Source organism: Pomacea canaliculata, linkage group LG6 (assembly GCF_003073045.1).
Source record: "Pomacea canaliculata isolate SZHN2017 linkage group LG6, ASM307304v1, whole genome shotgun sequence".
Taxonomy (NCBI): Eukaryota; Metazoa; Mollusca; class Gastropoda; order Architaenioglossa; family Ampullariidae; genus Pomacea; species Pomacea canaliculata.
In genome coordinates, this window is record NC_037595.1 from 29,532,800 (window position 1) to 29,550,104 (window position 17,305).

Consider the following 17,305-nt stretch of genomic DNA (forward strand, 5'->3'; position numbering starts at 1 on the left):
TTTTTATTTTTAATTTCTTTTTTGAAATAGTCAGGCATTCAGTAACACCTGTCGGAGGGTTGGGTTCGATTTCTCACGCTGTTGTCGAGAAGCCAATGAAAAGTCAAAAATACGTTAATGTCCTCACTCGTCGTCTTCGCCCGACATCGTTCTTGCGTCACTTGAGATCATTTCAACTCTACTTCACTCAGCAGGACAGTTACATCACATTTCTTGTCTCATGTACGTCACATTTCTGGGTGTACGTTGCATTGCATTTCCTTGCATCATAACCGTCACATTATTTGAGTGAACTGCTTGTCCCAACCTAGACTTGAATATTGTTAATTAAAAGTTTGTAAAAACACTGGTTAGGTGCACGTCAACGGAATAAATCGGTATCGTCTGCTTTTTGTGGAGGCAGGCCAAGTTAAGGGCATGCTAAACTCTGAATTCTTCTCTGGTATTTGTCCCTGCCATCCTAATGAGACATTAGTATTCTGCCTTCAGAGCCTGTGGCTCATAAACAGGAGAAATAAATTTCTAGGGAGTATTTAAGGAATGTCGTTTCCATCTTGGATACAAGATGGACAACTGCAGATCAAAGTCGAGAGGTTGATGGCGACTCCATGCTAGAAGCAAACGAGACAAGAAAAAAAAATGTGTTCACAGATTGCCAAACAGGCTTCTAACGAAAGGGCAATTAACTTTTGACAAGGTGGTTTCATGGGGTACATCGAAGATTCTGGAAAATGAAGTGAACGAGTCTTGTATCCGTAGTTCTAAGGGGAGTCCAGACTCAAAGGATGTTGCTTCACCTCTGAGACCAAAGTTATAAGAGTGGTCAAGATTCCATGGGTAGCGGGACATCAAGCAGCATCCCTTGGGTCTGGACAGTAACTACAAAAACGTTTGTCCTGAAATTTACCATTTTTCCCTGAGGACGACTTACCCTGGCTTCGTGACTATGGCCACAATTTACCATCGAGGATGGTTACCCCGACCTCAGGTCCAGCCTTGGCTTCGACCGTTAAAACATGTGAAGCACTGAAAGCCCAGTGTCAATAAACTGATCTTCAGAAAGCTTCCCACCCACTAACTCATTGACATCTTTCCTCAGCAAACGGACTTCCAGCATCCATGACTGGACATGGGATCTTGTAAGCAGTCCCACACCTGACTCATAATTTCAATTCATTTTCCTTTCATCCTCAAGCGAGGGAAAGAAATAATGTCGTGGGAGGTTGAAGAGGGAAATAAATGTTTTTTTCCAAGGAGGGAAAAGAAAGAGGAAATAATAAAAATAAAATAAAATAAAAAACACTCAGTTGAATGTAGAAATCTTTCTTACAGGTAATAATGTCCGAGTGGTAGCAAGGCTATACTGCAATATTCATATACAGTGTGCTTTATACATCCACATTTTACACAGGAACAAACAGCCAAGAGAAGGATGCGTGGTGAAGGGTATAGACAGCGAAGGAGGAGATGCTGGAGGGAGAAGTGTAGGAAGAAAGAATTAAAAAAAGGAGTTGAATAATTGAAGAGAATAAAGGCCACAAAATGAACGCAATATTAACTGGAACAAGAAGACAAGGCAGAGGAGAGTGAGAGAGAAACAGGGAGGGACAGAAAGATAGAAAACAGATTGTATGATGTCTGCAAGTACAGCAGGTGGTTAGGTTGACTCATTGCTTAGAGAAGTGCCAAGTCCCTCTCTGGATCTTGTCTCACCTGATGGCAGAGGTGGCAAACACCTGTCCGTTGGAACCCACAGACAGGACAACTATAGATGCAAGCACGACGGCAAAATCTGAAAAAAATTCAATGAGATTTTTATTCATCTATGAAACTATCAAACAATCACTGATTTGCAGCTTCTTCTGAAACGAATTTCGCGTAATTTTGCATAATTAAACAATGGGTTGGTACTGAGACCCAAAGGTGGAAGATGGACAGAGTACCAATGATCTTTATTAAGCACCAGGGTATTGACACTGATAGAACCATGAAATAAAACTTTTTACAGAAACGATAAAAGACTTGCGAGGGAAAAAATCTTTGTTCTTCGAGAAAAAATTGAAATCTTACAAATTTAATATAGCAAGTAAAAAAATGTTGAGTGTTTTTTTACTGTTATTTTTATTTACATACAGCACGCACAACTGAAGAGAGGAGGAGATGGAGAGACTTAGGGAGTGTTCAGTAACCCGTTCACACATTAACAAGCCAGACGAATGTTGGGAAATGGATGGCGGTGTCTCCTCTCCAGATGTCAGCAGGGGTGAGAAGTCTGGTGACTCCAGAGCTTTTGTCGCCGGGATAAAATATTAATGGTCAGACGTGGTCAGTGGAGGCATTAATCTGGAATGGTCTTCTCGGTGGCAGCCACCGAATGTTTCCCGACACGCTTCTCTCATTCCTTCTGTCTTTTAAGCTCGCGTGAGTGCAGACGAGCGACGGTTCGTCGCCGGGAAATTGTTCTCATCATGGACTTGGAGACAGCCATCCAGACAATATCTTCGTAATCTGAAAGAAGATGAACCAAGATGTCTGTCTGCTGTGGCTGTGATTTCTTGTTGCCAATGTTGGGCTTCGGGGCATCCGGGCATCCTGGCTGGAAGTCGAGCTGCAATGAGAGCCACGAGAGAGTGATGTGCTCTTCACATGCAGCGCTGTCGTCAGCTTTAATGTAGTTGTTATTGTCGTCGACAGACCTGGTGCTGAATGTTTGTTCTCTCTTGTCATTAGTCTTTCTTCTACAACTTTCTTCCTTTGTTTTTTGTAGTCGTCGAGCAGGCGCCGTGTCTTGGTTTCTTAACTCCCTCAAAGACTGAGCACGTGAAGCTCTCGTCACTCAACATTCGTTACTGTCGTCGACAGAGGTGCAACATCGTCTGCACACGTCCCTCAACCTTCAAACCTTCACATCAAATGCCAGACAAGCAGAATTCCGCAGAAAGCTGACTCTTGCTAGCTACACCCCTTTCCTTCATGTACTCCTGGGATTACTTTTGAGGGATGTGGTACTCACATACCCGTATTTATTTAGGTTTTGCGTGGCTGGGTAGTCAGCATCCCTGCGAGTCTGCTCCCCCAGAAATAGACAGCCGCGCTGTTGTTTACCATCAATGTTTATTTTATATCTGTTGGCTGGGGTGGGTCACTATATCACAAGTCAAGTGCCCTGGCACAGCTGCCTTATTCGCCGAGAAGAATGGATATACATTTACAGAATTTCCGCAGGACTTAAACAAGTTATGTTAGCAGCCAGCGATGCTCTTAACATTAACCTGCTTTTAAAAGTAACCTGTAACTATAAAAGAGTAACAAAATCCATCTAAACTGAAAAAATGAGCCGTTTTATATTGTCTTTATATGAACTGACAGCAAATAGATAAAAGAGGTTTGGAAACACAATACATTAAACTGCGAGTGTGGGAAGGTGCACAAGCAAGTTCACGATGCTCATCTTCTAACAAAATTATTTTAAAACTTCTTAAAAAAATTATCTTAATTATATGGTATGTAAAACAACTCTATTTACTATTTACTTTCTATTTAAAACGTGGAAAAATCGTTATTTTATCAATATTGTGACCACCACTTTCCCAAATATATTGTTTCGAGTGTCAATATTTTATAAACTATATTAAACTCAAGTCCTACTACTATTTTAACATATCTAAAAATAAAACCAAAGATATTTGGTCTAGAAATACAGAAATTGTGTGGCAGAGGGTTAACTTTTACAATGATTGTGTAAATTTTAATTTTATTTTCCAGCCACAATGACTAATACTTCTAGTATCATTGTCTGTTGCAACAACTTATGATCTGGTATCAGACTAAAACTTCACTAAAGCAATACATTCAGAAAGTCATATTCACATACAATTATGACCTTTTAAAGCTTTCTTGTTAACCCTGAAAAAACCTTTCAAGTCTAACATATAGTTTGAATAAAACACCACCGGAACTTCACTCAATCGAAATACCGAGTAAGATGATCAGTTTTATGAAATCATCGAAAAGGAAATAGAAAGCCTTTTTACCAAGATATAAAATATTATAAAAATTGCTTCTTTTTCTCTTTTCCGAGGTTCCCTTAATGAAGATCAGCACTTTATCCAGTCACGTGCGTGTTCACAGGGCTTTTCCTCCCGGCCCTCCGTAGCTCCCAGTCACCTGACACCGCCTGCAATCTCTAAAATAACAAATTGTGGCTTCCTTGCCCAAGTTCCGGGCGCAAATTGCTTCTGTAGAAGCCCAAATCAATCAAAGACACGGAGAAGACTTTCTATCACCTTCCCCTATTTTCATGGACATGATTTCAGTGCAGGAACACGCACGTGCGCAGCCAGAGACACGCATGGGTGAGCACAGCCTTCTGAGAGTTGTGAGGTCCTCGAGTGTTAGTTTTCATTATCCTGCGCCAGTTAATTGCTTCTGCATCTCAGCAATTCAGTAATTGTAAATTTGGGAAGCAATAGGAACAGGACCGTAAAAAAACAAAGAAGTCAGACAGGGGGAGTATTCTGTACCTTCTGGAATCTTTGCCATTGCTATAACTACGTTTCCAGGGGTAGGACAACATCCGAGGAGTTGCCTCCTAACTACGGGGACAAGTCGCTTGCCCTTCACTTACCAGGAACAACGACTACGACCACAGCCAACAGAGGAAAAGAAAAAAAGACATCACACGTGAGGATAAAATATATTGTCAAGCTTTGAGCACGCCTGTGGTTGAGAAAGGTTCCATGTACGTTATTTATTTATTGGCTTCAAGCAAAAAAATTGCTGCAAGCGAAACAATCCTAGAAGCAAGAAACATCTAGAATAACTTCTCACCCAAGTAAAAACAATTTTAAAATATCAAATCTCATGTAACAACATAAAATCACGAGTAGAAAAGACCAGAGGATGTCGCAAGCTCGCCGCCCTTTCATTTCCTTCGACAAGAAACCTGTGAAAGATTGGCAAGCCTCAATTATTACCCTACATCATGTTTTATTTATTTGAAGGAATTAGCTATTCTTGTTACGAGAAATAACTGGGTCAGGGTCACCTAGAGAGTGAGGATGTCCGACAAGACATTGCCTATTCGAGTCACGTGACATTTAATTTTTTTTTTTTTATTTAACAGCGTTATTAAAGTGTTATTTAAAATATGCGGAGTGCAATCATGAATTAAAAACTTTGAGATCCATTCGCAGCAGCCTTACATTCACTTCCACGATTTGCTTCTAAAACCTTGGTGGTAGGTGTAAACTGTTACATTCTGGTTTCTATGACACTACGAGAGGTAAGATGTCTGCGTGGTTGCTTTAAAAATATTTTACTACATGCTGAGGGTCGATCCAGGGCCACAAAGTTAACAAGCCTGCGAGGCTCCAATCCACAGTTTAACTTCCTGCTATATCTCCATGGTAACGTCTTAGAGATTAATAGACCATACTTTATCTTTGTCTGCAACTTGGAAAACGAGCGTGGGAGGGGAAATAAATTAAGAAACATGAACTGACCCATCCTACCTTATCTCAAGAAAGAAACTACAGTGGAACCTCGGTTAACGAACTTAATCCGTTCTGGAAAGCAGTTCGTTATCCGAAATGTTCGTTATCCGAAACAATTTTTTCCATAAGAAATAAAGGAAATAGATTTAATTGGTTCCCAGCCCCTGTTGACTCGCTAATATTTGAAAGTTACAGGCTATATAGGTAGGTTTTAATGAGAACAGTTATAATGCAATATAAATGGAGTTAAATAAACATAAAAACATTAACAAAAGCATTTAAACATCAGAAAACTTGCCGTTTTGACGGCGTGGTTGGAAGCAGGTGTGGGGAGGAAGGAATGGAATTACTGCTTTGATTCCCCCTCTATGAGCACACGTGACATAAAATCGGGGTGACTTCCCTTTTCTGTAGCTTTGAGGTTAAAGGGAAAAAACTTGTCCAGTGTCTGTTGCTTCTGCCTTTTTTGTAAAACTCTTCGGTAAGACGACATCACATATCCGACAGACGCATGACACCTTCATACTTTGAAATCATTTCCTTTTTCAATTCAATTGTTGGCCGCTTCCTTGTCATTACCTCAATACTATTAATTGCTCTTAATCTTCTTTGGAGCCATGATTGAGGATTATCTTATTAAGATAAAGCACAAAAATCACTAAATAAGAAGGATGCTCACAGCTAAGGAGCGACCGATCATAACTGTGTCTCGAGCGCGAATGATGACATGAAAGGTCGGTCACGTGTGGTTCACGTGGCTGTTCGTTATCCGAAATTTTGTTCGCTATCCGAGACAAACTTTTAACGAAATTGTTGTTCGTTAACCGAAATATTCGCTATCCGAGGCGTTCTCTAACCGAGGTTCCACTGTATCTCTTGGACAAACACATTCAGCCAAGCTTGTAGCAGAGTGCAGCGAGAGAACTTCAGTAGTGTCAAAGTTTTTTTGGTGCCAGAGAACATAAAAAAATCATTTTCATGTATTACTGCTAATTGTCTGTATCTGACCAGAACTAGTGTAAACTCGGTTCATTTGGCTGGGTCTTTATAGATCACTAAGATGTGATTTATATGAGAAAATAAATATAATGGAGTTTGTAGCGCAATCAGTTAATACAGTTTTTAAGTTCTAAAGAACAACATAACCATTCAGACTTTTGGTATAAAATCCCCAAACAATAAAACAGCTAGCAGCTCAAATTTCAGATCAACTGTCACTTGGCGGCAGAACCGTTATTTGCTGCTGTGAAGAGCCTCATTTTCGATGGAAAAAGGACGAACAGGAAAAGACGACAAGGGTTACAGGGACATCAAAGTGGACAGGAGCTCCAAGTCGTTACTCACCATATTCATACTTTAAAAAGATTGAACATGACAAGTTGGAGGTTGCTGTGGGGTCAAATGGAGGGACCCTCGTCTTGTAAACGCAGTTTATGACCCCGAGTCCTGCTGCTGCAGCTGACTTCCTCCCGCAAATGGAGGACATCGCGGTCCCTCCTTCATGCAAAGTCGCCATCAGATGCGCTCGAATTACGAAGCATGAGGGTCGCGGACAGAGATTAAACGCAAGGAGAAAAAAAAATTACAGGACATCCTCTTTGCATGGCACTCGTTTTACTCACCAATTATGGAGATGGGCTTCCGGGAGAACCGGAAGCGGCCTCGCAGGCCCATGTACTTGCTGCGGCAGCCCGCTGCCCACAGGCGGATGACGTACTCCAGACCGAAAAACACAACCAAGACGATCTCCTGCAACAGCACGAGACAACAAGCCGGTAGTCGCTTTTCTGGTGGGAAAACACAACCATGATGATCTTCTGCAGGAGAGAGTTAACAAGCATTAAATATCTTATCGCTAAGCGAGGTCAACGACCTCTGCAACAGAAGGCAACAACAAAAACTAATTATTTAGATCAGAAGATGAAACCAAAACACTTCTTGCAATAGCACGCATGAGTAAACACGACAGGTCACATGTTCAGTCCAAAAAGTGCGACCACGGCATCCTCGGCAACAACGGCAACTGTGATGTCATTCCTCCTGAACTCTCCTTCCCCCAAAAAGCGACTACGGCAATTTAATGCTACAGAGCACATCAAAAAGCAAGACATGACTTCTTAGGCTAAGCTAATTAAGATGGCTTCAACTGCTAATTAAAAAAATGTCTTCCCTCTTCCTGACGTCATAGCAGGTCAGGGCGTGCTTGCTCGAATGAAAGTGCGTTTCATCGCGTTTTAGCGTGAAGGATAAATATAAAATAAATGTCGGAGAAAGTGAGAGAGAAATAATGTGTGTGTGGAGTGGATGAGACTGTTGGGGAAAAAGGAACGACGTAGTAATCACAGCAAACATTGGATGAAAACGGCAGGGCAAAGACTCGAACCGGGACAGCTGCCAGCTCCCGGATGTTGTGGCTCCTCTTGCCGACTACTGCCAACAGCCAGGTCGCGGAGGTGTTGTGCACTTTAGTCCCTAGAGTCCGCATAATCAGGAGGGTCCCAGACAAATAACTCTCACAAATGCTTACACTGAGAGACAATCAAGACTGCTTATAGGTCAGTCACTGACTAACGGATCCACAAACCTCCAGGCCGCCATCAAAATGTCAGGCGGGCGTGACAGGCATTTATTTCTCAGTTTTTGAACACAGATGAAGCTTATTTATAGCAACTGATTACATCATCTTTCCACGCTGTGTAAGATGTCAATATTTAGCAATCAACCGGAAAATATTTGACGGGAACATTTTTATTTTTGGAAATATTTTGTCCTTGCTACAATGTCTTCTCCACTGGAAACATGTTTCAGTGAGTTTATATGTTGTATGTACATCCGGTGATGAGTTTATTTGATGAGAGCGGTAACAAAGAGACTAAGTATAAACTTATGAACGCACTGCTCGACCTTCTGAAGATAAAAATATCAGAGGTTGATGGCTGGGTGGCTGGGTGGCTGGGTACAATTAACACAGGGCACAGGAGACGGAGCTCAACAAATTATGTTCGCCGAGTGTTGGCAGGACGTCAAGGCATTTCTTGGCGTCACTGAGGTCGCCATCAGACGGCCTCCACCAGCACAAGAAAGACCAAGAAAAGTGAGCAGCAGTTCAGTTCGAGCCTCACTAAAAATATGAAAGCTTAACTTAGCTCCACACATGCCTGGTCTGCAAAAAGAAGGAGCGCCGCAGTCAACAACGACAGCTGCATCAGACTTCAAGAAAAGATTTTTTGGAAGGAGGAGTGGAGGTAGAGTAGTTGTCCCACTGTTAACAGCTAACAAGCGCAAAATTATTTTTTGAAATGAGTATGGCTTAATTAATGGCGAAACGCTAATTCTAGAAATCTTGGTTCTGTTACCGGGAAATAGAATTTTGAACATGCTCAGGTTCTCATCTGGGATTTGGAAATAGACACAGTTCTTATCTGGGTTTTGGTAAGGTCAAGACCTCATTTCACAAAAGTTCTTCGTTGTTTCAGAAATATCTTGTTGACATGAACTCGACTCTCTCGCATTGGCTGCGGCTTTCAATGACCTTAGGAGCTACAAGTTTAGTCCGTTAAAATTGTTCTGAATTTATTTATTAAACCATTGCAACAGCTTGCATCTTTTTGGAGTAATTGTTTACAGAGGGATAATCATCTCGAGACGACTATGACAGCTCTCTGATATACACACACGCAAATACGCAAGCACACACACACACACACACACACACACACACACACACACACACACACACACACACACACACAAACACACAAACACACACGCACGATCTGCATAGCCCTGTACGCACGAGAGTTCGCTGTCCATCGTGAAGATTCCTGGTTCCGCCTTGATGGGTGCTCCTGCACAGTTTCACAGACTCACCAATCCCCTATCCATCTTAAAACCGTTAAAAAGTTTGATGTACTAAGCTGGAACACGGGGACAGACTTGCATTAAGGGCTTCTGGTGCTCGTGCTTGAAGTTTTATGTTGATGTACAGGACATGAGATTCAGACTAGGGATGGGTAAGGTAAGATTAGGCCAACTATAAACGCATTATTATAATTTTTGTAGTTTTTTTTTAAAATTAGGAAATACTAGAAGCGAGAAGAGGCTGACAGATTACAGAAACTTTGTCCCCTATAGTCCGGTGACAGTGTAGTCATGTTCTTGAAATAAAGTCAGAGCTATCAATTGAAAGGTCAACTCATCAATATGTTTTTTGTGACAAATAAGCTGGTGACCTCAAGGACTCTGAGATATCCGGACATGTGTTAGACACTGTGTTAGCTATAACCCCCAGGGTAAAGCTCATTCTGCTCTGAATGTGTCCTGGCTCTAGAAATAAACTGAGTCCCTTGGGGAAGCCTGCGCACAAGATTGCTTCAAAAAGATTGTCTCTTACTTCCATTAGGAAACGGCTTTTAAAAGTCCGATCTCAGCCATCATGCCTTTGAGGTACATCTGTAAGTACCGGGGTCATAGTTCAGTCAATAGAACCAATCGATTCCAGACAGACGGACTGATTGAGTGACGGATTCACGCACGAACACACACACACACTTCTTTTTCGCTGTACTTAAGTTCACGCTGGTTGTTGTTGCTGTTGCTGCTGCTGCTGCTGGACATGAAAACAGCAGCAGATGTCAGGAACAGAACCACTTTGATTTCTCTTTGAGGCGGCCACTCCAGACATCCGATGACGTGTGGACCTTAAATCTAAGGTTTCCTCAGAGAAATGCTGTCAGCCAACAAGGAATGGCCGCCATCAGTTGGCCACAACACAAGGAAGGTGTTGATTGAGGCAACGATGTCGCTGGACCAGGAGCACCCGATGAGCTGGCACTGCAGTCCCTGAACAAATCACTAGACTGGCACTGGAGACACCTAGGGGCTCTTAAAAGGCTGATGTCAAGAATGTGTCAAATCTGTCATTACTTTTTCCTGATATGATTAAAAAATATTATAGTGGTGTAATATAGCAGTCTTAAGAATTCTCTCTAAACAGGTCTGTCATTCAGGTAAAAAGACATCGCAGTAGCCACGAAGACGTTGGGCTGCGAATGGCAGGACATTCTGAGTTCGTAGAAGTCAATACAAGAACATTTCGCCCAAACATCAAGCAAATTATTCCCGAAAGATGATGCCGCCATAGGGAAATCCCTCAACCAGGTTTTTCTATAAATACTTCTTAATTATTGATAGTAAAATACCCAAGAGGGCTTCACGAGGAAATCGTCCATTTTCCAACTTGGACAGCGAAAACCTAATATGTATCCGCCTGCAGCTGTCCTCAGATAAAGATTACATCCAAAATAGCATCAACAGTCACACGCAACATCAGAACAACAATTTTAAATTAATACAGACACTGCTGTAAATAGAAGAATTTTTGTTGGCCATCACGTGAGAATGGTAACAACAAGCAGAAAGTGAGGATAAGCTGTCACAACCTGGATTTACTTACCATCCAAAACAGCGTTTCGTTAGCAAAGTCCATGTACTGCTCTATGGTGGACAGCACACTGAAGATCAAGCAGATGAGGACCATCATGAACCTTCAAACAGAAAGTAAGGAACTTTGATATTTATGAAATGGGAAAGAGTTAAATGGATTTTTGGTAATTCTCAAGTAGGAAAGTAAAAAAACCAAAAAAACAAAAAAACAAACAAAAACAAAAACAAACAACAACAACAACAACAAAACCACAAAAAGTTAAGATCCTGATATTTGAACCCCATAGTTTTGACTCTTGTAGTCTTACTCCAGCCATAAACTAAGTCTGGAAGATTATGACATCTACTTACGCAATAGGATACTTAGTCCAGAAGTAGAACTGCCATAGTTTGTATAATATTGTATTTATTACTGTATATTATTATATTAAGGTGAGCAGTTGGGGCTTACTTTAGCTTTCTTCGATAGAGTGGCTAACCTTTGACCGAAACACTGACAAGCCAGTAAGACACTTATAATGCAATATCGTAACAGCTTTTTTTTTTATTCTGAGTGTGATTTTATATATATAAAACATTTTAACCCTTTCCTGTTCTTTACTGTGATTATTAAGGTTCTACAATCATTATCATGTTGTTTTCTCATAATGATGACTCTCGAAGCTTTATGTTTATTTTTATTTATTTAACGATGACAACTGAGAACGTGACATTGCAAAGCACCGCTCGCATGTTTGATAGGTACTGGACGTAAAAAGGTCATTCAAGGTGTGTATATATATATTTTGTGGCCGGCCTGCTGTTTGTTCTTGTTTCTTCTTAACCAGCGGTCACCTGTGTCCCTTGTTGTGCTTATCATTAATTAACTCCCTTTGTGGATACTCAAGCTGAACTACATTTGTAAATCCAGTTCCAACTGACGATGCACATGCATCAGATGATGTCAAATGCTCACATAAGTTCTCTTGACAAACAGTAAGTGCATGAAGCCACTGCGAAACAATCCAACAATGGACGTAACAATTGCTAACGTTTAACTGTCCTACGTCTCGTGCTGCCTGGTGCAAGGGACATAAGCCAGATCCTCGCAGTCAAAACCGGAAAAGAGAATGATGAAAGGTGAGTTAAGACCTCGACTGTTTCACGCTTCATTAGGTGTCTCGCGCATCATTTGGTGCCGAGGGTCTCTCAGAGGTCCTTAAACAACGCTTGGCACCAGACCACGTTCCTCCTGTTTTTAGCGGCAAAAAGATGGCAAATTGAGTTCGTCCCACGCGCCGCATGCAGGCTAAAATGATTTGCACGCCATTGGTGCCGCGTGAGCATCCGTCACAGCTCACCCCGATCCCTCATCTGGTCGCCATTGGACGGACGGGCAGCTATAGGCACGTGGTCTACGTCTACTGCACGTACTGTCCGCCTCGCTCTGTGACGTCAGAACGAACATGACGTCATGCTGCAGCGTACAAGACCACGTCAGAACGAACATGACGTCATGCCTCCACGTCAGAAAGAACATGACGTCATGCCGCAACGTCAGAAAGAACATGACGTCATGTCTCCACGTAAATTAAAACTTTATTTGTTGTTCACTAAAATAACACACACCCATATTTACTTGAACGTCTACTCGGTTAACAGAAGGAGTAAATAAATATGGCTACGTGTAGAAAGCAATGTAAGAAGGGATTTTCATTTTGGATTGACAAGGTCAAAGGTCTACACAACTTAGATTTTAGTAACAATATTTCATACTGAGACTAACCTGAAAAGAATGTGTACACCTTTCACGGAATGTTATTTTAAAGTGAAGGAGTGGTGATGGGAAATAGCCGTTACCTTGGTAACTGTAACTTACTGGTAAGTTAGCTCCTCTCACACGATCTACACCGAATGTGACGTGTTGACAGCTTGCAGATGACTTAATGTTAAGCTCCTGGCAGCTTCTAGCGCTAAAAGGTCTTGTCTGCGAGGTGCAGTCTCTACATCAGGACATGAAGCCGCCATCACTGACAGACTAAAAGCACTGGACGCACACAAGCAGTTTTTCCTTTTTTTTTTCCGTCTTTTGAAAGCTACGTCACCTCAGGCTATCGACCTCTACTTCCGGTTGACATGCGCACACAACAAGACAGACAAGACAATAGGTGTTTGTTTACAAAGTGTGAGATAACGCTCCACCTAAATAATCCATCAGCACTCAAATTTCCTTTTATGTGGAATTCATTTGTTGGTAGAATTGAAATATGGTCTTTCTTAATTAGATGCTTGCAAACTCAACATTCGAGACGACGATGATGACGATAATGGTGGTGTTGGGGATGATGAGTATATACCGGGGCATACGCACATTAGCAAAAAAGTTAGCTTGACAAATACACATGCACACCTCTCACTTATTTATAACTACACCAAAAAAGTTCATAAATATTAGTTTCATTGTTACATACTTATAGTAAATTCGATTCCTCATTAAATTCAATTCTCGACATCACTGTCATCCATTAAACGAGTCGTCACCTTGTCCTTCACCGGAACAAAGGGCCTGCCCCTCATTAGGTGTGCCAGAGAAAATCTGAAATAAATTGAGTTCCAGACGGTGCCTGGGTGTAAATAATTTTTCCCCGGCACCATTAACCCTTTCAGAAGTCGATGTGAAGCCAAACTATGTCGTTATGGTGCTTGGGAAAGAAATCAAGCTACCTTTCAAACGTGGGGTGGCAGACGTCTGATGGGGTGGTGGGGGCGAGGTGTGGGAAGGGAGTCCATTATCGCTTTGGGGACCTTAATGTGCTTCAGCTTTAGTCTATTCTTCTGGGAACCGGTTGTACTCCAGCCTGTGACTGATGGAACACCCAGCACCCGATAACATCCATTTATTGAAATAGTTCTACAGGTTGGACGGACACGTGCTCCATGGTGTGAGGGAGAGAGAAACAAAATCTGTGGACATTGTATTGAATGCCACACTGTACATCTCGCAGGTAGATGAGACAGTCATCTAGTGCCCCGTCATCTTGAGGTGATTCTTGAACATTGAAATTAAATTATTTCATAATCTTATGTTCATATTTCTGTTCTCATGAGCTTCGTAGTGGAGGACATCAGTGAACAATAGTTTAGCTGCTACGCGAGAGGACAGAAAAGAATCACGATGTACACTAATAATAATCATCATCATAACAATAAATTTGTACATCCCAGGTAATATATTAATACGGAAGTATCTAAAACTGATTTTCAAATGCGAAACAAAGATACTGATCAGGCGAAGAGTGCGCATGGTGAAGTGCGACCCATCTGGAGTGCATGCGAACTGTCTGCTTCAGTGCACACGACAATGATGGCTTCCTCCAAACGGAATGTCGGTTGTGCACCAGTATTCCGCTTGCAAAATTCACAGAAAGCGAGCATCAACCCCGCTTTCCGATTTCATTTCTGGTGAATCACCACCTCACCTGAACGAGATTACCTTCGGTGTGTTCAGATTGATGACCTGAAGGGCGTGCGAGCGTGCTGCGCATCTCAACTAGAACTAACCTCCAAGACGGAAATGACCTTAATCCAAGCGGAAGCTGGTTTCCATCCGCACCTCAAGTCAGGCCTTAACCTTTGACACTATGGTCGCCACGCATGATTTGGTCCTGTGTCATTTTGACGTTTCTGATTGGGTGATACAGCGGCGAGGATCCCACCCAGGATAAAGTTTCATCTCAACGACCCGAGGATGATGCTTTGGCACGACGCTAAAGCTCGGTCAGCCATTGGCAATGACTACTGACTACTTCCATTTTATTACATGTTTTAATGTCAGAAAAACGAATTATTGAGGAGATAAGGAATGGAGAGAAAAAGAAAACATGTTACATTGGTTCAAAGTCCTGTCTACAATGCGCAGCCGGTCCCATAAAGTGTTTTCTTGTCATCTGAACGAACAAATAAACAACAAAGACCCGCACTCAGAGTTTATTTACGCTTCAGGGCTTGTATCTCAAACCTCCGAGGGATTTAAAGTGCGAGGGTGTGAAGAGACATCCATTTACACAGTGGTTTTTAATTAAGGGATATGTAACTGCTGTACACTAATGATTTCTTGTTAGTGATGTCCATGGAACACTAACACTCGTTTATTCCATGGCGTATTGTGTAAGATCATCTCATTAAGTCCCTACTGAGACTGGTGACAAAGGTGTTGATTGTAGTCATATTTTGATCGAACACTGTGGTCGAACCTTCCCGGCGTTTTTTCTCTCTAACCCAAAAACTCCGCTGGGGAAATGAGTACATCAATACCACACACCGCCACCCTGATGACGACGCAGGAAACAATTACTAAAATAGGGGGAAACCCAAGCACAGGCAGCAATCGTCAAACTACTCTCACATTCATTCACTTGTAATTAATCTGTCTCTCCGTCTTTCTCAGAGGAAATATTTCTTTACAGCTGGTACCGACACACTAGATTTCATCCACAGATACACAGATAAACACACAGATGCACACGCACGCTCACACACTCTCGTTCCCACAGGCACCAAACACAACTGACACCACAATGATTGTGGACCATGCTTTCAAGCATCTGGGAATAGATAACCTCAACTCGTGGAGAGCTGGACTACCAATTCCACTGATGTCATCTCCGCATCGCCTGGACATTTGCATCAAATTTCCACTGATATAACTCTGTCAACTAGGGGAGGCTGGCATGAGCTCCCCCTAAAGCAACCAACGAAATAGTTTTCTTTCCTGGAATTGCAAGAACATGCATCGTGCTCCGTGGACAATGGTCTGCACTCCTGTAAACTCCTCTACATCCATTGTGGAGCAGGGGCTAAAGCTTTTCATTTACTAATGCGTTTATCGGGCAGAGGCTGCAGTTGGATGATAATCCTCTGAATCCTTTTAGACCTCTACCACAAGTGGTTCTTCGGCCATTTCACCTCCACCTCTCTCGGCAAAAAGCCACAAAGCTTTGAAGACAACATGGGTTCCAGGACCCGCTCGTCCCGCTCCGTGGGCCGCCATTGATTCCAAGGTTTAGAAGAGTCACGTGACGTCATGTGCGGTCCTAGTTAGAGACCAAAATAGCTGGAAACAAAATGTTTCCAAGGTGTTGGTAATTACATTTGTGGAAAGCAGCAAACTGCTCCTCATCTGTGAGACTGAGAATAACAATACCAGATGTCACCTCTTTAAAAAGTCCTCCTTCATATTTTTTTTATTAATATTTTTGACACGTGCTTATTTCTGTGTCCGTTGATAGGAAATTTTAGGCAATGGTTTAGGAAAATTTACTAAAGCGTAAATAAAAAATTGAATATTATATGAATATTTAAAACTTTTGACATTCAAATCCAGTGTGCTTTAATGCTCCTAAAGTATTGTAGCTAACTCATTTGAATTAGGACATTGAAGAGCTGATCTTTTATTAGTTTATTTTGATATTTAGTAACTATTTAACTTTATTCCACTTCTTATACCACTATTAAGATAAAATTGAAACCGAGAAATGACTGTTGACTGGTGACATGGTCTTGCTCTAATGGAGACGAAAAAGTTCTCACCAAAAATAAACTTTCGTTGCGAGATCAACACTGACAAGCAAATAACATTGGTTTCAAACAAGAAGATGGCAAGTCCCTGCAGACGCTGTTGTTTGGGAAGGAGACTGAGATTTTTCTCCACTGACATCTGATTCTCAGCAGGCAAGTGTGTAATCAAGCCGATGAAGCATTGGTGAGATGCCATCATTACACCCGAGGCTGTGGCGTGGGGAGGGACACTGTCGCCCACCCTGGTGACAACCTTCAAGATACAGTTCGTTTTTACTCGCTGTTTACAGCTTTTGTCGTCTCCCACGTCGACCCTCTTGCAACTTTAGCTCGTCCCTCGAGGGGAGATTTCCATGTCCAAATAAATGTGTTTGTGAGTGATAAACATGTGTTTTTCTCGACCAGTAAACCAAGAATTGCAAGCAGTGTTTTGAATGCTAGTGTTATAATAAACACATCTTTTGAAGATAAAAATCTTTCAAGCAGAAATGTTTTGCGTTGTTTTGGGAATTAATTTCACGGCAGTGTAGTAATCTTAGAATTAAGAATCCATTGTTCCTAGAATGTTGAGGACAAAGGACATTGTCTGAACTAGTTCTAGTGGAAACAAAGTCGACCATGCGTAATAACAAGCTGTTAACAAGCTCAGAGGTTTCAAGAGTTTTCGAAGCTACTAAACGATCATACATCAAAGAAAATCAGAACTAACTAGGAAAGTGGAGGGTTTTTAATATAAACTACGTTGGAACTATAAAAGGCACACAGAAACTTAACCCGGAATTTTCTGAAAATTTTCGTACTTCTAACAA

The 17,305-nt window shown here is 41.7% G+C and overlaps 1 protein-coding gene across 3 annotated transcripts in view; it reads right to left on the reverse strand.

Moving 5' to 3' along the window:
- Positions 1-17,305, reverse strand: part of LOC112566595 (potassium voltage-gated channel subfamily KQT member 1-like) — a 62,438-nt gene that overhangs the window by 11,347 nt on the left and 33,786 nt on the right. For all 3 annotated transcript variants that reach the window (XR_003099656.1, XM_025242844.1, XM_025242845.1), the window contains exons 3-5: positions 10,951-11,041; positions 7,118-7,244; positions 1,714-1,792 (exon numbers count right to left, since the gene is read on the reverse strand). Coding sequence is in view for 2 of the 3 variants with exons in the window: in XM_025242844.1 (XP_025098629.1) it covers positions 1,714-1,792; positions 7,118-7,244; positions 10,951-11,041 (297 nt within the window). In the remaining variant the exon portion in view is untranslated. The remainder of the gene's footprint in view (positions 1-1,713; positions 1,793-7,117; positions 7,245-10,950; positions 11,042-17,305) is intronic.